The sequence below is a fragment of the Struthio camelus genome, chromosome 10 (genome assembly GCF_040807025.1).
Source record: "Struthio camelus isolate bStrCam1 chromosome 10, bStrCam1.hap1, whole genome shotgun sequence".
NCBI classification, from domain to species: domain Eukaryota; kingdom Metazoa; phylum Chordata; class Aves; order Struthioniformes; family Struthionidae; genus Struthio; species Struthio camelus.
Window position 1 is genome coordinate 6,015,868 of NC_090951.1, and position 27,524 is coordinate 6,043,391.

The 27,524-nt window shown below is 41.0% G+C and overlaps 1 protein-coding gene across 6 annotated transcripts in view; it reads right to left on the reverse strand.

The window, feature by feature from the left end:
• Nucleotides 1–243: 243 nt before the first annotated feature.
• The window catches only part of CMIP (c-Maf inducing protein), a 140,367-nt gene continuing 113,086 nt past the window's right edge, over nucleotides 244–27,524 (reverse strand). For 3 of the 6 annotated variants that reach the window (XM_068956042.1, XM_068956045.1, XM_068956046.1), the window contains exons 10-21: nucleotides 26,798–27,151; nucleotides 17,356–17,421; nucleotides 16,236–16,262; nucleotides 15,696–15,744; nucleotides 14,091–14,216; nucleotides 11,351–11,467; nucleotides 9,780–9,920; nucleotides 8,805–8,852; nucleotides 7,891–8,037; nucleotides 6,297–6,402; nucleotides 5,044–5,114; nucleotides 244–2,199 (exon numbers count right to left, since the gene is read on the reverse strand). In XM_068956042.1, coding sequence (XP_068812143.1) covers nucleotides 2,146–2,199; nucleotides 5,044–5,114; nucleotides 6,297–6,402; nucleotides 7,891–8,037; nucleotides 8,805–8,852; nucleotides 9,780–9,920; nucleotides 11,351–11,467; nucleotides 14,091–14,216; nucleotides 15,696–15,744; nucleotides 16,236–16,262; nucleotides 17,356–17,421; nucleotides 26,798–27,151 — 1,306 coding nt within the window. In that variant the 3' untranslated portion in view covers nucleotides 244–2,145. The remainder of the gene's footprint in view (nucleotides 2,200–5,043; nucleotides 5,115–6,296; nucleotides 6,403–7,890; nucleotides 8,038–8,804; nucleotides 8,853–9,779; nucleotides 9,921–11,350; nucleotides 11,468–14,090; nucleotides 14,217–15,695; nucleotides 15,745–16,235; nucleotides 16,263–17,355; nucleotides 17,422–26,797; nucleotides 27,152–27,524) is intronic. The other 3 variants (XM_068956043.1, XR_011143295.1, XR_011143294.1) reach the window with 3 other exon arrangements.

The window sequence follows — 27,524 nt, forward strand, 5'->3', positions numbered from 1 at the left end:
AGTGTCCGAGAGCCCGGGGGCTGCAGGAGAGCGCCCGCGACCGCTGCCGGCTCTTCTCCCTGCTGTGCAGACGGAGTCCCGGCGCAGTCGCAGCGGGCAGCAGCGAGGCGCCGGCGTGCCGAGCGGAGCCGGGGCGCGGGGCGAGCGAGCGTCCTCCGTCTCTGGTGCCTCCGACCTCCCACAAGATCCCCACATCATCAGGACACTGAAAGTTTCCTTCGAAGAAAACACAAAGCACGCAGCTAAAAGATATTCACTTACAGTTTATTTTTGCCTGAAATTATTTCACATCTCTTTGTACACAGCTACAGAACAGTAGTAGTAAACCATTGGGAAAAGCAACAGTGCTAAGGAAAATGTTGGCATAATTTTTCTTTCTTTTTTTCTTTTTTTCTTTTTTTTCTTCCCATACTGCATCCTCGTACAGTTTGGGATTTGAAGGGGAAGAAGAATCTGGCACACTATGTGAGTTAAGACTCAGTTTTTGTTTCATTTCCTTACAAAAAGAAAAAAAAAAAAGAACATGATTTGGGTAGGAGTTGTCTACACAGCAACAAAGTTTAAAAAAAACCCCAAAAACAAAAACAAAAGCTTGACTTCCATTGAATAAGATTAAATATATATATATTTATATATAAAAAATTACATTGGCTGTATGTGAAACCTTGAGGTGCTGAAGAATAAAATAAAGGTGTTAAACAGAAGAACAAAATTGTTTTGCCTTTTTCTTTTTTTTAAATAAGCAGCTCTGTACAATGAAGGCTCATTATGAAAAAAAGTCGACAGCATAGTTACAAAAGAAACCACAATTTTTAAAAATCATCTTCTAAGCAATTGTGGAAGGAAAATTTGGAAAATGTAGCAGTCACATTTACAGACAGGTCAGAGCTCTCAGATCAGCCACAAAGTTATTTTTTCAGCCCCCCCAGAGGAGGGTGCAGAACAACGTGTGCACAACAACAGGTAGGGGCAAAGGGAGGGGAGGGAGGAGAAGAGAGAAAACAAAAAAGGAGGAGGAAAGGAAAAAGCTTATGCACAAAACGGCGGGAAGAGCTTTTTTTCTCTTTTTGAAATATTGGACGTAAACAGAAAACAACAGAGGGGACTTGTAAAACCTAGAGAGTTTCGTGACTATCCCATCGGCAAAATAAACAGTGCTTTTTCCCTGTCCCCCACGTTTAAAACTAACACAGTTTAAAGGACTAAAGAGTTTGCAGACTTTGGAAGGCAATTTGACTTATACTATATCCCTGCACCCCCTCCCCCAATAGCCATACCCTTGACAGACATTTTCCTTCCTATTTGATGATGTTTGCGGCATTTTGAAATTAAAAAGGCAACGCAATGAATGTTGTGACAGCGAGGGGTTATAATACAGTATGCATTACTAAAAGGCAATTCTTCAAGGACATTTCCTTTTAAAAAAAATAATAATAACAACAAGACAGCAAACTAGTTTATACAGTACTATACGCAAAAAAGGGTAAAAGAATTAACAATTCATAAATAAAAGACAGGTCCCAGACCTGTTATTTGTGAACTATTTTCTTAAATAGGTGCATTATGTAAATCTTATGTACAACAAAATTACTTTGCATAACAACTGCAAGGACATGGGGGGAGGTGAAAATCATTTTGGTTTGGGTTTTTTTTTTCTCTCTCGACATTTTATAAGTTTGCTTTTCTGGAGCAAAGCTGGTCGAAGAGGAGTTCTTACTGGATGGGCCCCAGCCAAGGAAACCCAGGTAAATAATGACGAACGTATAATTTTTTCTCCACACGGCATAAAACACAAAGGCAAATAAAATCCACAAATGGTGTTTTTTTTTTTTTTCCTCTTTATAATCCTCTTGCTGCTACAAAGTCTTTTTTTTGTTTTTTCTTTTCAATTTAAATTATGTTCATTCTGAAATTACAAAGCTGAAAGAATCCGGCAGGGTCCAGGCCTGCTCGGTCCCCCTCCCCCCGACACACACACAACGCCACTCCTCTAGCTCACAACCACAACTCCTGTCACCAAGTCCCAGGACTCACTGCTCTACAGGTATTAGCCAAAAGTTATTTTTTTCTGGTTTGTTTTTGTTTGTGTTAAAAATCTTTTTCTTCTTGTCAGAAGCAAAAGAGGGAAACGGAGACAGGGAGAGTTCACCATGCTTCAGTGTAGCGAACATCCACTTCTTTCAGATTGGGTAGTTTAGCCTGTTCAGAGGGGCAGGAAAAGGTCAGAATTAATTACAAAGCATTCAGAACTCGGCAAAAAAAAAAAGTTCCTATCAAATCTGTACTGTCAGCAAAGCGGGAGGATTAATCGAATGGCCGCGATGACCTCTCAAAGGCTGCGCTATGGCCTTCACCGTGCACGGTACGGACGCTAGAAGCCCCCCAGCCGTGAGCTGAGGGGTCTCGTGAACATTTGAAGCGTACAGGAGTTGGACATGGAGAAATGAGACGCTGAGCCTTACAGGCACACGAGACCAAATGACTCCTGCAGGAAAGAGGAGCGGCTCTATAAAAGTCAGTGGCACTAGACATCACGTCAACATCAGACCCTAATCTTTATTTTTTTATATGGACACGTAGCAAAGTTTGTTTGTCAAACTGCAGTCGCAAAAGCAGTGGCCTCAAGCTTCAGCAGTCAGCCACATAATGCTCCTCCCTCGGCCTCCACACTATGTCATTGCTTAATTCTTCCCTCCATTTACTAAAAAAATGTAGAGACCGTTAGTAACTTCTGGTCTCTTTGAGGTTTCATTCCCATAGCTCCCATGCATTCAGACGTACTGTTCCTGAACCACCCTGTGCCAGAGACAGATCACAACCAGGCTATATGCGCTCTTATTGCTTGCCACTTCCATGGTCTCTGACCATAATTGTACAACTAATTCTCTAAAAACAAACAAACACATTTAATTAGGCTAGGACATAATTGAGGAGTTGCAAGTGTCTAGGAGTCATTATTACCTCACCGCTTGATTTATGTGCATGCATATTTTGATAAGAGCTCGTCATAATCCTACAGACACTGCCAGCAAATAATTTTTCAGTTAGGCAATAATGACTTCAGTAGTGGGTGTTTATTTATTGTCTGGTTCAGCCTGCCTGGTACATATGTGGGTGTCTGTGTGTGTGCAAGTGTGTTTAGTGGGGTGGGGGTTGGAGCAGAGAGGAAATGTCATCACTGGCTTGTGCCCCAAATGCTCTTGCAGACCAAGGGGAGAAGAAGGAAAGACTTGCATCAAAAATACTTTCTTTGAAGTCTGAGCTGTTCTCAACAGACCTATAACCACATGCCCAAGGGTGGGGTGGGGGGGGAACTATTACCCTCCCTTTGAACATCCCTCTCTTTACATATACATAGCTCTAAAAAATGACCACTAAGATTAATCTAAATGAAAGACCTGAGAGGGGAAAATGTGACACATGCCCGTTTTCCCAGCTTTTTTTAATTCAGTGCAATCATCAGGACTTTGTTCATAGCCAGTTTTGCTGTTTGCCCTGGCAAGTCACTTTCTTGTGTTGGTAGTAAGGGCTGTTAATGCAATACCAGAGCAGAGGGAACCAGTTAGGAAAATATGAGTTTCAGTCTGAAGTTAGTGACAAAGGGTCTCAGGACCAGGAGTAGGAGCGGAGGATTCTTTCGGTAGACTCAGTTTCAGAGCCCTGGGCCTAATATAGAGTTGACCTTGATTGTCTGTAAATGCTTGGGGCCCGATACAAGCTCCATTGTATGAAACCCATCTGCAAGCCAGCTGTTAATTCCAAGAACTTTTTCTTTGCATATACAATTGCCACAAAAGTTTTGAAAAGCTGATTTTGAAAAATCTGTGTTAGCAGCATTGCAACTGAGTCCCTGGGGGAGCCATGGCTCCACAGCAAAAACTAAAGATACACATTTGCAGCGAATTTTGAAAGCAGAGCAGTTTCAGGCCTTGTCTCAAGTTTGATACTCAACCCAAGGTTGTGACCTTTTTGAGTAAACCTGGCACAACCTAAGGTTTCAACACACAAGACAACATAATGTGGAGTTTCATTTTGAGCGCTTGAGTTTATAAGGTAAGATTCTGGGAGATGTGACTCACACAACACCAGAGTGAAGAAAAAGTCCACATGAAGTCATGAGAGCCAATGCATCTCAGTCTTTGTCTGAAACCACCTGGGGCCGTTCCCCTCCCACAGCTACGTTCTAATACTTTAGCGTTTTGCTGAAGTAGTTGCAAATTCACAGTACAAATAGTAACACCAGATATCTTACACGTCAAACTCGAGGGAATCAGGCATTTGTACAACAGGTGTTTCTGTTCAAGGCAGTTCTACTCCAAAAGGCATCAAGACAAACTCACATCCACCTCAATGCCTTTAATTTTCTGAATCGAAGTTCTGCAATACTGTTCATTCACACTACTTTTTAGTCCTGTTAATGCTTCAGGACATGTCTTTGGAGGCGTGAACTAGATATTACCTGGTTTGTGTATCATCAACAGAAACAACTGCTATATTTCTATTTAGGAAACCCTTATTGTTGGTAACACCGGTCAAAAAGAACTTAGGTTAAGCTTCTGGTTCTGTCTCATAATTTTTCATTAATTTGATTAAACATTTCATGAGTCCATCAGAGCCAGCAACCTCAGAATGCTGTTTTTGGTCATTTTCCTCAAAAAGAATCCAATAAATCCCACACATAAAGGTAACCTTGCTTCTTCCTTATTTTTGAATGTATTTGCTTTCATTATAGATGCTCTGTAACATCCTCATGAATGTGTAATATTCATTTGGAATCCCCAAACCAGCCGCTTCTGCCCTGCTGCTGAACAAAAGCTCTTCCAAGTAACCGAACTTTACCCTTCCAGTGAGACCACTGAAGGAACCTACAGAGGTCAAGGCCAGCTGTAGAGCCAGCAGAAACCTCTGCAGATCACTTTCATGCTACCCACTCCACTGGGCCAGTTTTCTCTGCACTGGGCGCTACCGTCACGCATTTGCTAAATCTGCTCCTGGACCAGCTACTTCTCTTCTTTAATGGATGTAACTCAGAACCAGAAATACCTTGAGATCTTCGTAGGTATCTGCTGAAAGTTTGGTGCTGTTCATATTTAAACTACACAGGCTCTTCATGGCTAAAAGAAAACACACAGATATCTATTTACGATCATGCAACATTTTCTTAAAATATCAGGCTTACAGTAGGCCAAAGCATAAACAAGACATGACTATGTGCAGCATGGTCAGGAAAAAGCTGAATAGTGTAAAATATAGAACTACAAATGGATAAACAGCTGCTTGGGCCCTCATCCAGGAAAAAGTCCCTATTTAGGAAGGGCCATTAAGCATATGCTGAAGTCCACTGACTTCAAAGGAGTTCAGGCAACTTCTCATAATCAGTTTCCTGCGCATTATTCTCAATAGTGTCAGCTCTCAGTGCTCTGTTTGTTGTATGCAGGGGACATGCTGATCTAGCAATTCCCTATTCTTTCTCCCCTCCCGCCCCCCCCAATTTCCATTTTGGGCTCCAGTACTTAGCAGAATAGTTTCCTAAGATGATCTGTAACTCCTGGCCTGTCTGGCACGTCTGTGTAAGATCAAGCCTATCAAAGGAGCCCTTTAAACCCAGTATGTGACGTTTATAATACACTGTTGGACGTAGAGAAAGGGTGTAATTCTGGCACGTCAAGCAGCTCTCGGCGCGCAGGGGAGTCCTGAATACAGCCTACAGGGGCCCATGCTGCCCCCACTCTGCCTTGCCCTATTTAACCCTGATATTAAACCAAATAAAAGCAGTCGGAGTTTCACCTCCCCAGAAAGCAGGAATAAAACATACCAGAGAGAATATGAAACCTGCTGTGCACGATTGCTAAACTCACAAATAAATTGCTACATGGCTTTGCAATCTTCCCCTCCTCCACCACAAATCAGACTCTCCCCAGAGAATACACCCACAGGACGGAGCGTGAAAAAAGCTGGGAAGTCCCAGGGCAACCGGTCAGAATGTGAGATCAAGACAAATGACATCAGTAAAGTTAGAGGCAAAAATCAGAGTAAAGGCCTGGACAGCAAGCCTAAGGCTAAGCTAGTAAGTGTAGGCAGGCTCAGATCTCAGTCCTGCTTCACAGCCCTGAAGCTGAACAGTCACTTGAGTGGGCAGAAAGGAGGGAAGTTTAAATGTGAGCATGACTATGGCCTATCCTAAGTCACTGCGGAAGCAGCTCTGTGGCAGCCAAGAAATAAATCTTCTGTTTGAACCCACATGAATTCCTCTGAACCCACATGAATTTCCTCTGTAGCTTATTTTGGTCACTTACAACTAAGTGCCAGCAGCCCAGCATCTGTGACAGGAGTCTCGCACAAGTTGAGCACTTGCAGCATTGTGAGGTGTTCGGACAGAAGCCGCAACCCTGCATCTCCGAACTGTGGGTGCAAGCAAAGTCGGTTTCAAACAACGCACAAATATTGCTGTGCAAGTAACTCAGTGCAAACAGGGAACATTCGGAACTAGGTTTGTAGAAGAGCCTTCAAAGCCACGCTCAGATCTCAAATGAGAGGAGAGAAAGGAAGTAGTGTTATCCATATCTTACAGATGGGGAACAGGAAGATTTAGCAACTTGTGCAAGGAGGTTCTAAATAATTTTGTGGCAGATCCTGGATCTGAATACAGGTCTCCTTATCTGCAACTCAATGCCTTAACCACCGGGCATCATTTAATCAGAACGGCGCCTTTGAAGCCTGGAGTTTATACGAGAGAGCTCCCACCCAGCCTGTGCAAGATGGTTATGGAAGTCGCAGCCAGTTCCCAACCACATCACAAAAAAACTCAATGCAAGTGGTATTAATTAACTATTTTGGCCTCAAGAACAATGTACTTTTGATTGGTAACTGTTCTATTGACCCACTTCATTTCTGCTGTTTCTAAATTGTTTATTAATGAAAACCAGGATATCAAAAAATAAAATGGAATCTGAACTTTCTTTAAAAAAAAAGAAGAAAGTAGGCTCCTTGTCCAGTGATATCAAACTTATTTGTTTGATTTGTTTGTAACTTTCCTTGTTAGGATAAATCTAGAGGAGATGCAAGATTGGATTAAAAGCGACCATATTCTCCTTCATATTCCTCACACAAAAAGAGAAAATTTCCGTAATACAAAAGTAGTTAGGAAAACAGGGCAAGATATTTACACGACATTTCAGTGAAAAAAAGTGCTGCTTTTTGTGGTGGCACTAGGAAAAAATCGTATCTCCAGCGAGCACTACAAATAAGTGCTAGCTAACAGTACATGGGGAAAGCCTATTCAGTGGAGAATCCTAGAGACCCAAACCAGCAGGGAAACACAGAAGAAAAATTTAATCTTAAAAGCTCTTTCAATTAACTGCTGAATAATATGTTCAGGTAAGTTGGTCTCTTTTTGCTTACAAAATAACCACATCATCACTGTACTTTCCTTATATTTAGTCATTATTTGACTCTTTTTTTTTTTTTTTTGGATTCTAGTTCATCAGTATTCAGGACAATTTGCTACACAGATTGCAAAGGTTGTATGTGTTTTGCTTGACTAGATAAGCTGCACAGCATTATTTTTTGTCCTAAATGGGTGAAAGCACAAGCACTTCTCAGATGACAGTACAGTGGCACATGTACTGTAAAATGCACAGTACCATCAGCACCTAACTGGAACATTCAACCCAAGACAACAGCAACCTTTTATAATATGGGATGGGGGTGGGGGAGAAGATCAGTCTCTAAGGTTGGCTAGACCAGAGAAAGGCCATGTAAAAATAGTACAAAGACAAATTCATTCTAAGCAAGCCTCTTCACACATTCTTCTTGTGCTGACGCAATGTGAAATTTCAGAATTAGCCAGCGTTTTTTCCTGCTCCGAGTTTCAGTCTGCGAAGCCCTTACCTGAGTTGACCACAGGTTCAGCTGCTTGAGTGAAGGCAGTTTAATGAGGTGCTCAGCACAAGCGCTTGTTACATTGGTAAAGGCCAGGCTGAGATTTTCCAAATTTCCAAAAGATCCCGAGCTTAGTAGGCGGGCCAGGTCTGCATCCTGAAAGCAAACACCCCAGATTGATAAGCAACAATGATAAGCTGAGATACACCTCAGCCTGCATTCATCTGCGGCGGTGTCACTGATACTGCTAACCAGCAAGAGTTGCACAATTATACCACTTGTTTACAGTAATAGAGAACCACACAGAGAAGTTTCTGTTTGTTTGGTAAGCAGCTGGACTCTTGTGGCAGCATTGCTTCACGCACCCTGGGAAAAATGTACCCAGACATTAGGACAAAAATTTTCTTTGCATGCACATCCTTATGAGAATGGAAGGCTTCACTGTCAGAACAAATGTGGGAGATGGGCCTTCTAACTTAATGCAGGTTTCACTCCAAATTCTGGTTCCAAACTATGCTCTGGCCCAATACCTGCTTTCAGTGAACTTAGTCTGGGTTTACACCAGTCTTAACTGTACTAGTAATAGTATCTTCCAGGCTTTAATGTGTAGAATCCAGAACTGGACATTTTGAAGTCTGCTTTTTTTTAAATGTAAAATCTGGTTCCCAAACGTTCCATTGAATTCTACTGTAAATTCCAAATCCAAGCACCAGTATAAATCTAACAACTGGCATTGGAAACTGCCGCACAGAACTAAGAGCAGAAATGCTCCCTCATGCGTGTAAACTCCAATCATGCTGACCGAGCAAGTGGAATGGCTCCTCTCTTGACTGACCAAAACCACTATGCCACACAGTAAACATAAATCAAGTGTTTAAAAATGGAAAGATAAAGCTTTTTTTCTATTGACATGATTAACTTACTGTGGACTTAGATGGCAGTGTTAACCTTGTGGGACCACCTTTTCTTTGCTGTAAGAGAGAACATATTTTGATTACACAAGTTGCTATTCTACATTTCTGACCAACTGCTGTATGGCAAGCTCTTCACTAGAACAAACCCTGTCCTGATTTCAAAGCTCCCCCCCAGGCCTTCCACCTCTTCCCTGCTTTTTCTGCACTGACAGATTATTTTGTGTGCACTAAATGCAGGCCTATTGCTACCCAGGGGACTTCTACTAACAGTAGTTAGTGGTCTTTGTGCCATGGGTCAGCATTTTGTCTGGTTCAGGCTGCCAGTATTTGGTTACTTTCACTTTAAAGGAAATAGCTTTAAAATGCTGGACTAGAGTAGAAAAAGGGGTGAGATTGTGCAGCTTAAAATCATTTGTTTGACTTCAAAAAAGTATATTCTTTTTGTAGGGGGAAGGGCATAGAGGGAGATGGAAGAGAAAGACTGTGGGTATGTTTGCATAGGTAAAAGAATGCTAATGAGAGCAGGTTTACCTTGAAACTGTAGATCCTGCCTTTAAAAATCAGGAAAAAAACAATTTATCATAGGCCTTTGCTCTGACCTAAAGAGCCTCTCAGTGAAATGGTATGGATGTCAGAGTATTAGGAAACGCTGGCCAGTGCTAGAACCATTTGCTACTCGTATGTCAAAAGGTGGCAGGATTTGACAAGCTGACTTTTAAGATCTTAAGACAGTAGGATTTCACCTTTATTCTTTTACAGAGATTCTAAATAGGTTATTGAATATTATTCAGGAACATAGTATGCGATCAGACACATCAATAGATATCACACAGCAGATATACGCATAGTAAAATCCTCTGAACACTGCTCCCATCCTGTTGTTAACTGGGAATTTCACACCCTGCTCGTCTGACTTTGTACCTCCATTTCTGGAGAGTAGAGAGCACAATGTGCTATGGCAATACTGCATGCAGCGCAACATACCAGCTCTTTTAATTCCCTCTGCCTGTCACACAGCTGTTCATACATTCTCTTTCCCACGTCTGTGCTTTCCAGGGTAGAGATGATCTGGAGCTGGGTGTCATTATTATCGATGATGTTGTATTCCAGCATCAAACACAAAATCTAGCAGCAGAATGATAAAGAAGAGTGGTCACTACAGTGCTTACATTCAGTTTCTTCCTAATGTCCTATTACCCCGGGCATCCTAGCGCAAACTAATGAGCACACATTATTCAGGCTAGATTAGAAGTTTTTAGCAACTTTTATTATCTTCCAGGAGAAGAAACTAAATTTTTATTGGTAAAGAATGAACTCTACTCTCTGAAAGTCAGCCTATCTACCCTGTCTTCCATTAGCGCTCATTCCTTTTGACTGAGAGGTGCAATTACTTTGCATCAGTCCTTGTTGATGGCTTCACGCCACAGCCCCCTTCAGAACAGGTACAGTTGATCCAGTATTTCCCAGGCACATCGGGTGGATGGCAGACCAGCAGATTCAAGATACTATGCATGAGCACTAGAGCCAAGTGGTTCCTTAAATGCTGGATTTTCTGTGCATGCAGAATGCATGCTAAGTATATCCATGCTATGAGGTAAGATGGGAAAAGGTCTGAGAGGCTCAAAGGGAAGATGATTCTGGGAGCCAGCTGCTGTGGCCAAAACAGCCTCTTGCTCGTTGGGAACACGCCTGACTCACCCCTGGGCAAGGGGCCGCCAGGAGCAAGTTAGACCCTAGTGAATGGTCCCAGCAGGTTAGGCCACAAGCTGGCCTCTTCATGCTGCCTTTCATCTTCAGCTATATATATTTGATGTGTGATGACATGATAAAGATGTTATTCTCTCCATAATGTTTATGGGTTTTTAAATGAAAAAAATCAAGTAACATTGAAATATTCAACTTCTGTAGCACACCCTCTCTTATTTACTCGATTAAGTTAGCATGCAGAGAATAAATCAAGGAAAAATTGTAACTTCTTCCGCTTCTTCAGACACCCTTTAAAACATACGCTGGCATTTATCAAGAAACTTCTCTAAAGCCACCCCAAAAAAATAATATGCACAAACTGTTGGTGCAAGAAAGATAACCTATCCCAAGCACTAAAAATGCATATTGATGAAATAAACCGTTTTTAATAAATGTACTTTTTATGCACTGCTACTTTTGCAGGTGGACTGCGAAACTTCAAAACAAACATGAGGCATTTAGCTGTCAAAAGGCTTCACTGTTCTATACCCTGATCCCATACAGTCACTGCCATTTCTTAGTGAAAAGCTACTTAACATCATACTCTCTCCAGCTCAACTACAGCAAACAATGTGTCTCTCCACAAAGACCTGCACCCACCTTTCTTGTAATTCATACTCGTATCTCTAGAGTAACAATATTCCAATCCACCTAATCAAGAGAAACATAACTTCCTGCTGCAACTGTTTGATTTGACACCAAGCTGAACTTGACCTCTCTAGTTCCATTAGATCTAATTCTGGCAAGGGCAGTATTAAACTCTGAATATGGCTCATAAACCTTCATGACTACTTATGCTTACACCTTACCTCTACCATCGTCTGGTTACCCCTCAGAGCCAGCAGCATGCAGGGTCCTAGTTTATTTTCAGCCAGTGAAAGCAGGAACTTCTTTGTTTTATAGCAGGATCCCATTAAAATATGAACCTGTTTGAGAAGATGATAGTTGTAAGCCTAAGAAACGCATATGCCTCTGGAAGGGACATTGTTACAGTCAAACACATAGAGGTATTTTGCCACAAAACTAAAGCAAAGGAAATCTCCATCACTGCTATGTCTGCAATCTCTCAAATAATTTTATTGTTGACTGGAGGTGACTTTTTGAGAAAGGTCATGTCTAGTGTGATCTGAGGGAGCAGGTCACTTCCCTCCATGAAGGAGCTCAGCTGACAGCACAAAAACCTCACAGAGCCTCCCCACAGAAACCTCAGAGTAGATGTGCACTTGTCCCCACCCCTGCTAATATGATGAACAAGGAAACCACAGGAGAGGCAGCTTTCATATCTGTTTGTAGATCAGGTTCTCTGGAAAATGCCAGCTGGAAAACAAGGGTTGCATGTGTTGGATGTCTGCATAAAAGATAGAGGTGCTGGCATTTTGCTGGTTGAACAGCAGCCTTGGTTATGGGTGATGAGGGACAAAATCACCTGTCCAGACTGAAAAAAAAGAAGCTGACTGGGAAAGGAATGAGTGCCTTAAGAAAACCCAGTGGTCCAGGCAAGAGTGTCCTGAGCCCTAAGTCAGGTACAACTTGATGTGCTTTCATGCTCTCGGGACATTATCTTGCTTTCCCTTTTGCTCAGCTTTCCCTGAAAGGAAAGACATGCTAAGAACATCTCTTTAGTAAGACCGCTTTGAGTCCAGTGACAAAAAGGTCCTGCACTCTCACATCTCCAGAAAGCATCCAATGATATCACATAGCAATATCTGTGGCAGAAATGCAAAGCTGCTCAAACAAGTCAAATGCAACACAATCTCTTCTAACAAAAAAGGATGGCAACATCCTTTCCCATTTACAAGCACTGGAGATGGATTAACTGGATTTCTGGTTCCTAGTGTTAAAGTCTTCCTTAAACTCCTTGTTTTATGTCCCAGGCCACTGATTCACTAGCTTGCTAGCAGAACCATATGTGAGAATTTTTAGTTTCCAATGACCTGGGCAGTGAAGGGCTCCACTATGTGGAAACCGCACTGCTACTACTCTCCAAGAAACTTGTAAATATGTTCACTGGTCTGCTTAGTCCAAAGTAGTGCCTGGATTATGTTCAAAACTGCTGAAAATACCACAGCTATTCCATGATGGAGACAAATCAGTTCCATGCAGATCATGCGGTCTTGCTTCATCACCAGCAAGGTCTTTACAAGAACACAAAATCTTTGTTTCTTAAGTACCATCTGCTCAGGTGGCCTTTAAAAAAAAAGCGCGCTTCAGGCCAAAAAAGGATTTCATTTCATGCCTTTGTTATCATCAAACTTCTTTGGAGGTTTTCTTGAACAACTGAAAATACTGACAATAAGATTAATTTAAGGCCCATCTTGGAACAGGATGTTTTTCAAACTCTATGGTTAGTCGTTAGCAGCTCTTTAAGTATTTATGACATCCTTGCAAAGGGCATGGAGTACTGCATATTAATGTGTGTTAGCAATGTGCTTTCTCATGCACACCATCTCCTGATGCTCGTAAATATCTTGGACCACAAATGCTCTCAGGAGAAATGTTTAGTTCTAGAGAATTTTTCTTTTCAAAAATAAAAATACATTGAATCAGTGTAAACAGACCAACCTTTCAGTGAACAGTCTTTGTACATTATCTACTTCACTGGTATCCTACCAATGCAAATTTAAGTTAAGAGTATAGACAGGCATACATGTTCTATACAACTCAAAACGTTCAGCATTGTTGAAGATGCATGGAGTGTAGATCCAACTGAAAGGGACTCCAGTGTACACCCAGCTGCTAACTTCAACAGATGTTTTTCCCCTAACCAGGACAGGGAAGTAATATCATTCCCATCTTACTTGATATAGGGAGAACTAAGACAAGGTGTGACCTATGTGACTTGACCCAGGTTGTAGAGGAAGACTGTGTCAGCATCAGTGATTGCAATCTGTCCATTGTCCCAAATTTTCTGTCCAGTCCTTCTAATAGTTACAAAAGAAATAAATGGAAGAAATAGAACGTCCGTCTGTAACTACACCTCCCCGCAACAATGCAATTGAGCGGAGAAACTGCTAAGACATGTTTATGTCCGTCTGCGCTCTGAAAAATTCAATGTTATTGTTATTTTTAAATTCCACGGTAGCCTATACATGAAAACCGTAGGGAAGGATATGAAGAACAAACTCCCCTGGCTGCTCATATTCTCTAAGGGAGTTTTATATATATATATATATATATATATAAAAGAAACACATAAATACAAACATACATATGCACACACATGTACATACGTGTGTGTGTGTGTGTGTGTGTGTGTGTGTGTGTGTGTGTGTGTGTGTGTGTATTTTTATATATATATATATGCACCCAGTTTTGTGCGTTACTGGTAAAAACAATAGGCCAAAGTTTGAGAAGAGAAAGTTAACATGTTAATCAAATTGGCACTGCAAATAAGTTCAACGCATTTGATTAGATAAAAGTTTAGATTTTCTGTTAAACACTTGTGATTTATAGAACCATGATATTCATATCTTTTTGACAAAAGCAAGTAAAGATTCTTATCACTAGCTATAGATTAGTGACTTACTGCAAAGAAGCTGCTAAACTCACATTATTGCAGACACGTACCATACTGGCAAACAGCTCGCCATCATCATCGCATGCCACTCCTCCAGGGCTGTAGAGTTGGAACCAGCCATCTTTGCCAGCCCGCACACTCAGCAAACAAGAGTGGACCTGCAAAAAAGTGAAGCCATTAAGGTTAGGGTTCCTGCCAATAATCATTAGCATCTCTCCATACTGGCCCAACAGCGGTAACTGTAAAAACTGCCACCAGTCCTCAGTTTTGTAGGGTTAATATTCCAATTTACAGAGCTGTAGGTAAATCATCACTCACAGAATCAGTTTTTCAGTATAAGCAAGGATTACCATACAGCACTGCTATATGCTAATTGCATGGTCGTCTTCATTCTCTACACAAATCAGACACATAACAGCTCTAATCTAGAAGAGCTCCTTTCACTTGAAAATGATAACAACAACAAAAAAAAGATTCACATTTCTGAGCTTCCTCCGCTTTCCCCCCCATCAGCCCATCGTTATGTGTCTATACTTCTGACATGATCCAAACACTAAACGCAGTGAATGATGGCTCACTCATTCTGCTCAGGCCAAGTTATTATTATTCCTGCTATAATAAAAGTTGACCAGCACCAGGGTTAAGGAAACCAATACGGAAAATTCAACAGGGACAGATGAGGTAGAAGTTGCACAGAAGAACTTGCACACATAATCAGGTGTGCAATCATTAGCCTAAATTTTGCCCACTGTACAGATTACTATGTCTAGTCCCACACCGTAAAAGTGGAGTCACTGTTGACTTTTTGTTTTTTGTTTTGTTTTTTTTTTTAAGATACACAGATATTCTATTTCAATTTTTCAGGTGTGTGTGGGAGATATAAACTTCAGACTCTTCCATTTGGGCATGTAACACTTGTGACAAATCAAATCCTGATGCCACTGCAAGACAAGAAGCTTCAGCTCAACAGACAAGGGTGACTTTTGCTCACAGAGACTAAAACAATGAAAACCCGGAATTCTGGGCAATGATGACAACACAGGTTCCTTACCCACCGTTTAGAGTAGCTTTCTTCCCTCTATGCTGTCACCGAAAATTAACGTGGATGAGAAGTTCCCTCTGACTCAGCCAATGCTGATTATATTGAACAAGTTACATATGCAGCTATGAAGCAATCAGCCGCCATGAAAGAACAGCTATGCACTCATTCCAGTAAGACACCCCCAACCCCTTTTTTCCTCTAAATTGACGAGAATTAGGGTAATTTAGGGCACACAATATAACTGAAACACAGCTAAATAAAACCTGTTATTTTGTAAGATCCATGCCTTTTGCCTCTCTTTTCCATATGAAAGGTGAAAAGCTGGGGGAGAATCAACAGAGGGGGAAAATCTTGCTGCTTGCAGTTTACTGCGAAGCAAGGACATCATCTAATCTCAGACGAGATACACTTATACATAAGGCAAGAAACTATCGGTACTAAGACAGTCTGTCCTGAGTGAATATTACTCCCTAAAAGGATCAAAAACATGGCAAAACCACTCTATGCTTTGAAACACACTACGTAAGGATCTTCTGCACAGGTATATGTGCAATCTCTCCAATTAACGCTTTGCATAAACTGGAAACAAACTCACTTCCTGTCTCGGGTCTTCTGCAAATCTCTGAATCACGTATTTCAGCTCCCTGAGGGAGGGAAAGAAAAAAAAAAAAGAATAAGAATAAGAATAAGAATAAGAATAAGCAGTTCCTGGTTGCAGAATTCACATAAGTATCACTTCTCCTGGATTACACTTTAAATAATACATATTCATGCACTTCTTCAGAGAGGAACAAGTTGAACTGCTTCCACAGGAAGGAAGTAGGAAGTCTAAAAGTCATTACCAAGGACATTGTCTACTTAAAATAGTCTAGGTAAGCTTTCAGAGATGTGCAGTGACAAACTGGTTGGTAAATTCCATCAGCATCCAGTGTCTTTAGTCCTTGGATTCCTGTTGCCACAGTAAATTACAATTCAAACTACATATTTCTTATTGCTAAAAGAACATGCTCACAGCCTCTCACAGATAAAAACATTAGACACACATACTGAACAACGCATCATTGCTATTACTGATTAGTACGAGTATTTTAAGTAATCACCCTCCTCAATAAAACAAACAATACCACAAACTTACTTTGTGAATTTCTCATGTGCAAGCGCCCTGAAATTTAAAGCAGAAGAAGAGTATGAGGATTTTGGGGGGAGAGGGAAAAAACACAAAACAAAACAAAAACAAAATAAAACTTTCTTTCAAACTCTTTCCAGATAATAAAAGGATTTCCTAAGCAACTGCAACACACAACACACAGAAAGAACAATCTTTGCAAAAAAGAACAGGAAAAATCTCTTTCATTAATCTAAAATACAAATGAAGAAAAAAATTAGTTGGAATGAATCTTTTTGCTCTTCCTGAGTCACATCGTAGACAAGACTGACTAACCTCAGTGGGAGCTTTGGGTCAGAATAAAGTAAGTAAAAGACTTACAATACCGCTGTATAATTACAAACAGAATTTTGGCTACCTCCAAGAGCCTGGTGAATTCTTTAATTGCAATGCAATTAAGGTACGGTCACAACTAATTAACAGCATACATCAGCAAAGCAATTAATGGTCATTCTACAAAGTGCATTGCATCATGGTATAGTTTACACCTCCCCTGGGACCTAAGTTTGACTCAGGTAAATGATGCCTCTGTAGTCTATTTCCAATCTCTTGCTGTAGTCCAGGTAACCTGGCACAGAGGATTAGACCTTTCTGATTCAAGACACCAGGTCATTAGGGGATGTGATAAGCTAGCAAATTGTACAATTACAGGTTGTAATGTTTGTCCATGGAGGTCTGCATTTTATAAACACTACTGTTCATTAATAGGTTTCTGAGGGAGCCTGGCTGATCCACAGGGTAGCTTCTTCATTTAATGCAACATACAAATGATTCGAGTCTCTGTGACGCCAGCAAAGCATCCTCCTCCACTAAATCTCTCACTCTACTCTCCTCCTCACTAGCTTTCCTTCCTTTCCTGTCTGTCTGTCTCCAGTTAACCATTTTTCTCTTCAGGATCATCTTACAAAAATGGAGAAGGAAGATGAAGAAGAGCAAAATTCCAGGTTTGTCTACATTAGCCAAAATCAGTTCTAGATTCTAAATCAACAGGAGGAGCACAAAGCTTCTAGTACCATCAGTTTTTACCTGACGTGGCATTTCACCACAAACCAAGAACAACCCAGTAAATAATAAGATAGTGCAAGCTTACTCTTTGGGGAATGGGATAGGTTGAAGCAAGCTGGCAAGGGCTGGTCTCCAGTCATCGTAGTCTGACCTGAAAGATGAACATTTTGTTAATAGTATAGCATGCACTGAATATCGTTTGTCAACAGTTAGTTTAAGGAGTCAAAAGCTTTTTACTGCAGGCAGCAACAGCTCCTCTGTTTTATTGAGACATTCTGAACATCTACAGTGACATTTTCCCTTTCCATTTTCAGCACATGCTCCACTGAGGCACAATAAATCTAGTATTTACAATGAAACACTTGACCTCCAGAGAGGCCTTCTCTCAACTTAAAGACATTTGCTGTTTATGAAACCTGTTGACATTTAATAACTAGGTAATACTTTCATCTAAGTTGGTACAGCAATTACCAGGCCATCATTATTTACAAGCTCTGTTCTGAATTTAATTGGAATTTTTTTTCCTGTAAGAGGTGAGCCCATTTGTTAAACAGACTCCTTCCCCCCCCGCCATTTTTGACCCACACACACCAAATACAATTTTACAGTCTGATTTATAAAACAGTTACACAGCATTCATCTGAGGGTTTTTTTCTATGAGCTTTATGCACAACTCTTCCACACATTGCTGTGCACATTCACAACTCATTAGCCTTTTCCTCCTCCTGCTTCAAAGACATAGGCACTATATTCCCGTGCATACAACAAAGCATAGAACAAGAGGGTATCGTCTCTGTTACAGGGACCAGAGCACGCACAAAGAAGAAGAAATTGATCCATTCCCTTGTGCCAAATGTTTTAGTTTAAACAATATAAGCTGTTAGAATATGGGGAAAGTGAATAGAGATGTAAGTACAGTTGTTCTCCGTGCCTCAGTTCAAAATTATTAAGGGGAAGAGAACAGAGGAGGGCAGCCACAGCAGAGAGCTCAGGCCAATAGACCCCATAAGCAATGTCTCCTTTCTGAACCATCTTACCAACACGTATGCTGGCTGATGCACTTTGTTTTAATTGCTGCTTTCAGTACAAAGAACTGTTCTTACAGCAGGAGCCATCCACAATGGGATGCTCTTGTGAACTAGGATGAAGGGAACGTTCAGCTTTATAGCATGCACCGGTCAACGCAAACCAATGTGGCAGCACATCATTTCAATCTACCTGCAGAATGCCAGCTTCTCAAACGCATGTGGGGAAGTAGCTACGACTCCTCATGCAGGAATGACATTTTGCACGGACACCCTCCTCCTTCAGAGGATCTCAAACATTTATTAATTAATTAACATTAAAAACTGCAGTTGCAGCACACTGCACAGAGGGTATGATCACTGTAAGATGAATGAAGTGAGGAACACTTCAGTGCTGCTATGAAGAAGTGAGGAATTTGGCAAGTCAGCACCAAAACTGTGAATAGAACCCAAGAGTCAATGCCCAGACACCAGCAGTATCTGCTAGGCCACTTTCACTCTCACTAACAGTAATGAGCACGCATTAAACATAGCAAACCTCACATGGGGGTCAAACACCTTGGGATATCTGCAGAAGACAGCGTGGAAGAGCCTAGAGCCCCCTCTCACTGCTGTTATCCTTTGGAATGGAGTTTTAAAAGCTAGATTATTGGCTGCAGCTTTATTGCAAACTTGGCACAGAAGTATGATGTTTCTTTAGGAAGGAACGAAGCATAATGTTCCAAAATGGACAGTGTCTCCTGATAGCATTAGAAACAGACAACATATGCACAGGAAGCCTTCCAAAATAATGTATTTTTTGCAATGAGAAGGTTCTAGCAGAGAGAAATTGAAGAGGGTTGCCTTTCCAAAAAATCTCGCTTACATTTTGAACCAGGACCAGATAAAACAAAGGTTTCCATAAAATAAGACAGACAGGTTATAATATGCATCATATAGGACAGTTCACTAAGGCATCTTCATGGACACACAGAAAATTTATGTACATAAATATTTTTAAGAAGAAACACATGGAAAAATTTAATTTGAGGGATAATCTTGATTTGAAAACAACAGGAGAGACAATTAGCACTTGCCCAAGAGTGGTGTGACTCCAAGGTACATAATTATATAATACACCATGCAAGTAACTAATTAACAAGAACTAGCTATGATCTGACAGTAGCCTAATATATTAAGAAAATAGCTGAATGCAATATAGAAGAACTGTGGGATAGCTTAGTAATTCTTCCTCCACACTCCCATGCAAAAGTCCCAAGTTCAATATGTAGACTTTTCTTTCCCATGCCATGTGTATCTTAGTAAGAAAAGGAAGAAGGAAAAAAAAGGACAAAACTCAAGGCCTATAATTTTGGTAGGTAACTTCAGCAAATAGCCTTGTCCTTTTTACAAATGCATTACCAGCTAATCCTAGCACATACTTTCCAGTCACCTCCTGAAACCTCCCTACCAACAGGTTAAGAAGCACAAAACAGTGTTGCGTTCAGGGAGATTTCTTTTTTCCACCTGCAGGTGTTAAACAACGATAAAAGAACTTGGATACAAGGCTGGAAGTTAAAGGCAGGCAGGCAGTCAAGCAATTGAGATGGCACAATCCAGGCAAAAATCTCAGCGCCGGTTCTCTTCAAAACTTCAAACAAACAACATTTGAGAATCTTGGCTATGTCCCCTGATAAATACAACTTGTTTATTTTCCTCTTGTTATCTTTAGCATTTGAGGCACAAAGCATATCACATGTCAAGCTACAGTAACCCAAAAAAGAAATCCTGGCGCCCAGGCCAGTCACTCTAAAAGGCATTGAGTCTAATTTTCTCCTCCATCAAAAATTTTATTCTCTGGTCTAAATTAGAAGCAACTCCTCTGAGATATGGGATGCTATACAAGCCTAAAGCGAGCGTGAAGTCCAGCACTTTGTGATCTCCCATTCACAAGGCTCCTTATAGAGGCAAAACAAACCTTGCCTGCTTAGAGACATTAAACAAATAAAGATGATGACCAACTCCATTTAACGCCTCAGAACAGCAAGGCACGAGACAGAACTTGATTAGGAAGGTTTGTTTTTCCATGGTCTCTGTGTAGAAGTGAATACTGTGAAACATGAGAGGATGGGGCTTGCCATATAAACTAAGTCAACTCTGACAAAGCACCTCTAAGATGAGCTCTCTGGGTTCTTTTAACAAAGCCATGATTAATTAAGCCCTACTACATGCCCATTTATTGTTTCTGGCCTACAGATGAACTAACTGCAAGGGTCAGTGACAAAGAACAGAAGAGACAGATTCATTTAAAAGTCTCTTGCTTACCTACCAGGTCTCTGTATGAGGCAGAGTGCGCAACAGCTGTAGCCATGAGAAGTGCCAAAGGTCTCTGACCCAGACAATCTGGGTTTCGGTATGCTTGTTAGGTGTGAGAACACAGTCCAGACCACAAGAAATCTGACTTGGAGCTGGCATCATATTGCACTCAAACATTAATCTCTGTACTCAGGATGTCGTTTGCTCCATTCATTACCATTTATACCCCAGAAACAAGCAGCCCTACAGTGATGTTGTGCCTGGATCAGTGCTATGCCCAAGCCTCGAGTTACTCTCCTCATCTAAGCCCTATTTCTTCTTGCAAGTGACAGCTGGGTGAAGCCTGAATACTGACCCTGGAAAGTCCATGACCATGGGTTTGGATCCTCAAAGAACAGACAAGTCTAACAAGTACAGTCTTTTTCTACATACATATACTTCGGAAATTCCTACTAAACCAGCAGCTAATTTTACTCAAAATATAACACATTGTTGTTGTTGGATGCAATGCAAGCAACTTTGGGAGCTGAATTTTGAGCAGAAGAGAACCCAATGACAAAAGGTTGGGTTAAAAAAATCAAAGGTGTTTCAAGCCAGATGAGATAAAGCACCTACTAATCTTTCCTTGCAAAAGCTTAAAAGCTGAGACCCACTTTGAGGCTTAGTTCCCGTGACATCTCAGGTTAAGTTTTATACCACTAAAATTCCTCCTTGAGCAATCTGTAGAATTGTGATTAGTAATAATGTGAACCAACGAATTTTTCACAGCTGGTCTTCAAAGGAAATTGTGAGAGGAAGAAAAAAGCTGCTTTGTAATAGAGTAACCCTGAGTGAGGTACTGCAGACCGAATTGGACATTATCACTCTCACTTTTTTCCTTAAGACTAGGGGGTTAGGCACTGCATCCATTTGCAAAGTAAGGTCTGTGAGAGGGCAGTGTTCTCCTAGAAGAAGGAGAAAGGAAGAATATCTTTGTGTATGAAATATACAGAATTTGGACACATGACTGGGACCTGAACGTAAAATCTACACAACCTGTAATCCCTTCAGTCTGAGCTAGGAAATATGAAACAAACATAGCACAAGAATAAAACTAAACTACTTATTAAAAGCCTACGGTGTTTCTCCTCCTCCCACCTATTCCCTCTTCAAAAGCATTCTCTCTCCCTGTCTCATCTTAGTTCTCTGCACTCTTCTTTCATTTCAAACAGCTGACGTTTTTTTCAGTCCATTCAGAGCTCTAACACAAGATAGAAGTGTTTGAAGCAGGGAAAGAAAGGGAGACGGGTTAGTTCTGGCTGCAGTTAACAACCACTGCAACGGGCCAGACAAAGAGGCCATGCCAGGAGAAGGACAGCGCACAGAGTTACAGGAGGAACTTTGAAAAGGGCCTATGACAAATTTCTCTTTGGAGCTCTTTAAAGAGTGCTGAGCTGAACACTCATGCTAATCACAAAACTTAAATTCCAGAACTGGCCTTATAAAAACAGAGGAGGAGAAATATTCCCCAGGGTACTCACTGTCGATGGTTTTTGCATGGTTTGGAATCTGAAGTGAGAACTGCCGTCGGCAGCACCGTGGTTAACCTGCAGTCCAATCTACGAGTTCATGGGAAATGAGTGCTACGTTAAGTGTCAGGGCGCTAACCATGTGAAGGCTGTCAGAGCAGTCATCTGCTATTGCAAACAACTTTACTTACCGAGAAACCTTTCTAGGGGATTGGCCAGTATATTAGCCAACCATAATAATTAAATAATCCCCGACTACACCGTATTTGCCTTTGGGCCATCGTTGCTACTGGCCTGTTGACATAATACATTTTCCTTCCCAGGGATCACCTTTCAGCAAAATGAAAACCTGCCCATATGTCATGTGTGGCACAAACAATCCAAAACATATTAGCAGCCCAGGGCAACCCTGATAAACATGACATAAGAGAATCCACTTGGAATATGCAGAGTATGCTACTGACCTATTGGGGAATGCAGAGGAGGCAGGGGAAGCTCTGGTGGACATTTGTGTTTGGAAAGCTGTTGGTCTTACCATTGAGAGACTGCAAGCCCCAAGTCTTTTTTAGGGGGGTGGGGGGGGGGGGAGGAGAATAGTAAAGAGATAGGAAGCAACTACTTTAAAGTAGCTTGTTTCTCTAGACCAAGCAGCTTGATAAGATCAAAACCTTTAAAAAAACTCCTCTATTATCAGATAATAAAAAGATGGCCAACCCTCACAAACTTATTCCTTTCCCTTTTTTCCCTTTCTTTCCCTCTCTCTAGGTCCAACTCCTTTAAATGACGCTGCACTACATTTAGCTCTGGGCTTTAGGGCAGGGTGCCCATGAGAAATGGCCCTCTAAGACTTTCTCTCAGATAAGCCACAAACCTGCTATCTGTGAAAGAGCTAGGTGTCTTTTCATGTTCAGCCTTGTTTTGAGCTGGGTTTGTTTGTTTTTCAAAAGCAGCAAATTTAGCACTGTTGAAAGGCCGTGGAAAGGTCCTAGACGGGCAGCTCAGGAGAGCAAAGGCCTCTACTGTTCACAGATGACACGGTATCATACGGAAACAGCTATGCGAGTTTGCCTAAAGCAGCCAACTCTATTATAGCCACACGCAGCCCCACACGGTGGTGTAAGTATTTGGGCTTTTTCTATTTGGAAGGAGCCCACTGCAGGCATCCACAGCAAGAAAAAATAACATAGAGGAAGGATGACAGCTTAAGATTTAACAACACAGCCACTGCCTCCCTAAAAGGTGTCTACTCTTGCAAATAGTTTGCTACTACTCAAATAGTTTGCTATTTGTCAATCGGGATTTTACCACAGACATAATTTGTAGATCATAACTCCGTCCCATATATGCAGGGTTGTGCCAGGGGAACAAATGGGATCCGTCAGGTTACGAGCAGGTTTTGAAATGAATCAGTCCAAGGAAATGGAAATAAAGCCCAATTTACTGTAAATTTCTCTGAACATAGTTCTGCTGTATGAGCACAAGTTTGACTGTACAAGAAATTCTCTAACGCATGGAAATATTAACAGGCAAGTAGGAGCTGACTAGTGCTAAATAGCTCTCAGATCCTTTAATTTATTATGCTGAACAGAAAGATTTCAATTAACTTAGCATATTTTCTAAGTACCAGTTTAAGACTTGCAGCATTCAAGAGGCATCGACTGGCATCGATAGCCTCATCAGAGTCCGGAATGGATTAGAGAATATTGACACAAAAGTCTGATCCATCTCTGAAGGCAGGAAAAAATAGCATGCTCCACTAGAGTTTGTGTCTCCTTTAAAATCTGTCCAGACTGTTGACCATCTGCCAACATCTTTAAAACTATGAATTTATGTTTTCCTTTAGTATGCAATAATTGTGTTTTGTTACTCAACTACATTAGAAAAAGGGTCACAGTTATTCTTAGTTCTACGACAACAGCCACACAGCAGAACTTTCTTAGAGCTGAATTTTCCAATCCACACGTTTTGCCTTCCATGCAGAATGTGAGGTATTACAGTGATTACTAAGTAATTGCCGTTACACTTTAATCAATATTAGAGGCTTTTTATTCAAAAGTATGTATTGTGTAGGAGTTAGGGGAACAATAAATGTCCTCTGCTGAAAATATCTTTAAGAATTCTTATTTGCTAGACTTGAATAATTAAAAATTGTCTAAATAAATTACTCCCTGCTGCCCTAAGTTAATTATGTAAAAAAGATATCATTGCTGGTGCCTGTCTTGTTTTGATGATGATAACAAGTCAGACACCTAAAAGAACAATTAAATTCAATGCTAACCAACTTATTTATGTTTCGCTTACCATGTTATTCTAGTGACCACCTGCTGAGAGCTCTGCTCCTAGATAGCTGTTTTAAAATGAGTGCTTTCTTCCTACTGGCATGTTCTTCAACTCCCTTTCTTCATGTTCTCTGTTTTTCAAAGTATACTTACAGCTTTTAGTGCATCAGAAAGTCTTTGTTCAGGAAGAGTTTAGGGGAAAAAAAATCAGCACCACGAACAAGCACTCTCTAGCATTTTTGTTAGCGATTACTAGCCCTTCCATAGTGCCTTTCAGTCACTGGTCTCAGAGTTAATTACAGTGAGGTCCAGTATCATTACTCAACTTTACAGATAAGGAAAGGGATGCACAAAGAGAAGAAGCAATTTGTCTAAGATTGCCCAGTAGGCCAAGGGCAGAATCAAGAAGAGAATCCATTTCTACATCAATGCTTTAGGTCCAAGAAAAAACAAGGGACGGGAAGGGAATCCAAGTCAGTGGAGCTATGACAGTTTATACCAGCCATGGCTCTGTCTCAAACTGTCCTATATTCTCATTTCGTATAGGTGGTGATTTCTCAAGGAGGATGTGGACTCACTGGTAAGGCAATCTGAGGATAGTTGCACCAATTCTGTAGTACCTTTGGTCATGGACTACACACGTCCCATGGGTTTCACTCTTCAGAATTACCATTGTACAAGCTGCAAAAGGATTCAAAGTTGCTCCACACCTATAGCCTGCGTTCCCAGTTTCACTGTAGCTATTATAAAGCTTGATTAGAAAAAGAAAGCAATCACAAGTGAAATTAGAGTTCTTTGTGCATGATATTATACGGGAATGAAGCCCTGGCATTCTGATCTTCTAAAATTTGGAGAGACTGGGAGGAAGAACATGCCTGTTCGTGAATTTGCTTATAAGTGCGTGTCAGCAGCATGTTGAAACCAAAACTGTCAATGCTTAATGAGTCAGCATCCAAGCCTGCACTGGGACTGCAAGACAGTTCATGGTGTTTATGGAAAACATCAAGAATTAAGAGGAACGGAATAAATACATAATGTTTTTAATGCAGCACCTGGGCGCACAAAGACTTAGGAGCTATCAGATAAAGCAAAGTCAGGTGTTGTGCTGTTCTAATGCAAACATTTTTAAAGGCAGAGAAGCTAGGCTATGGGGAAAAAAATTACCCTTCAGCAACTTCCTGCTCAAGGATCTAATGGGAACAGTATTTTAGATTCAGTTCCGGGCTAGAAAATGTCTTACCTCCAATTTTGAGTGTGTACTTATGTATGCATTTGCAAGCCAGCTCAGCAGTGAGTGAAAGGATATGTTGAAATTGGTACTATGCACTTTGAAAACACAGAAAATGCGAGACAAAACTTCCACAAAATCCTCCATAATGGCCACTGGACTTCATTTAGTTCCTAGAAAGTGCACACTTAGATTTGCATTTAACTTCAGTGCAGCCAGTGCTCATGATTTATAACAGAGTCCAAGATTCATACACTGTGTCTCATAATATAAAAAGATTTCAATTATTTAAGTCCTGCATTGTTAAAAAATAACTAATGTACAAATATCACAATTTGCACATGGACATACTGCAACTCAGTAGCAAAGCTGGCTTTCAAAACCAACAAAGTTATTTTGGTTTATTTTACCACACTTTATGAATGTATGTTCCACTATAAACTTCTATTCTGCAGTCCACCTTTTCTGTTTTCTCCTTCATTTCATTTATTTATCCAGGTGACAAATGAGCTTTTCCCAAATAACTTTTTATTTTATACTCCTCTTGAAGACGTATTCATTCCATAGGATTTGCCTTCCAAGAAACCATGGCTACTCAGCCATCATTGTGTCAAGGCGGTTTGAGTATTCACTTACTAATACAGGTTTCACTGTACCAAAGGGGCTGGTCAAAAAATGGAGGATATACTATAAATCTGAATAAGTCATAAAACTTCCAGGATCAAACATGCGAAGGGAGAACATCTAAGTGCGAGACATTGACCTCATCCAATTCCTGCTGAAGTCAGAGGAGCGGAACTGCTTATCCTTGCACAAGCTATAAGCCTAGAAGAGATATGTCTTTCACAGCTTTGTCTTGGGCAATCCCAAGAGCTCTGGAGGAGACACATGGGTTTTCTTCAGTGGCTAACAGCAAAACAGAAACCAATAGCAACAATATCCCATCTTCTGTAATGTGCCTGAGGCTCACTGTACAAATGAGCTTTCTGTTTTCACCTTCCTAACACTATTTTTAGAATATATTAGCAGTGCCAGATGTCTCTTTCAGAGGCGGGACTCTAGCGATGGAGTTAGATTTATAACCATGTGTTTGCACATCTTGCTGGCCACAGATGTTGGAGAAGACAGGCCTATGGGAAAAGCCCATTGTTAAGATGACATTATTCAAAAATATGTTAAAATAGCTACTCACAGCATCTTGAGTATTTCAACATAGCAGCCAAGGATCCTGTCTGCCTGGGTACTCAGCTCAATGCTCATGGTGCTGCAGGTAGGACTGACCATCAAGCAGTCAATCAGGTTGGGCTCGCTGTCATTGCCAACATTAGCTGTCATCTTCTGATTTGCTGTGTTGTTGCGCTCTACTTCCACGTGAATCTCATTTGAAGTGACAATGACTGGTTTGAGCCGGGATTCAGTCAAGGTGGCCTCTTGAGAGACCAGGTCAGGACTCGTGTGAAGAAGGCGGAGGGGGAGATTAGGCTTTCGGTCACATTGCTGCTGGCAGCCGTTTCGAATTTCCTTCAGGCTTGGCGAATTGTCTCGACTGAATTTTAAAAATAAACAAATAATTTCAATAGCCAGACATAAGAGCAGAAAGCGGGAGAGAGAGTACAACGCTGAGAAGCCAAGATCTTTTGCAATTTCCCACTGTATTTCACCTCAGCCCACTGAACTACTTTCTCCCATGTAATCTGATTATTGGTTCAGTTAAAAATATTACATGCCTCTAGGAGGACTGTTCTGCAGGCCTTACTCTGCAAAGATTTTAGCTTTTCATCAGTCTAATTGACATGCCAGTTTAGTATAAAGGTGAACTTTCCCATCTAACTTGTGTAAAGCTGTAATAGGATCCATGCCCAAGTATGCATCTGGATACAGTACATGCCCAGACATTTGTCTGCAGTCCTCACGTCTGG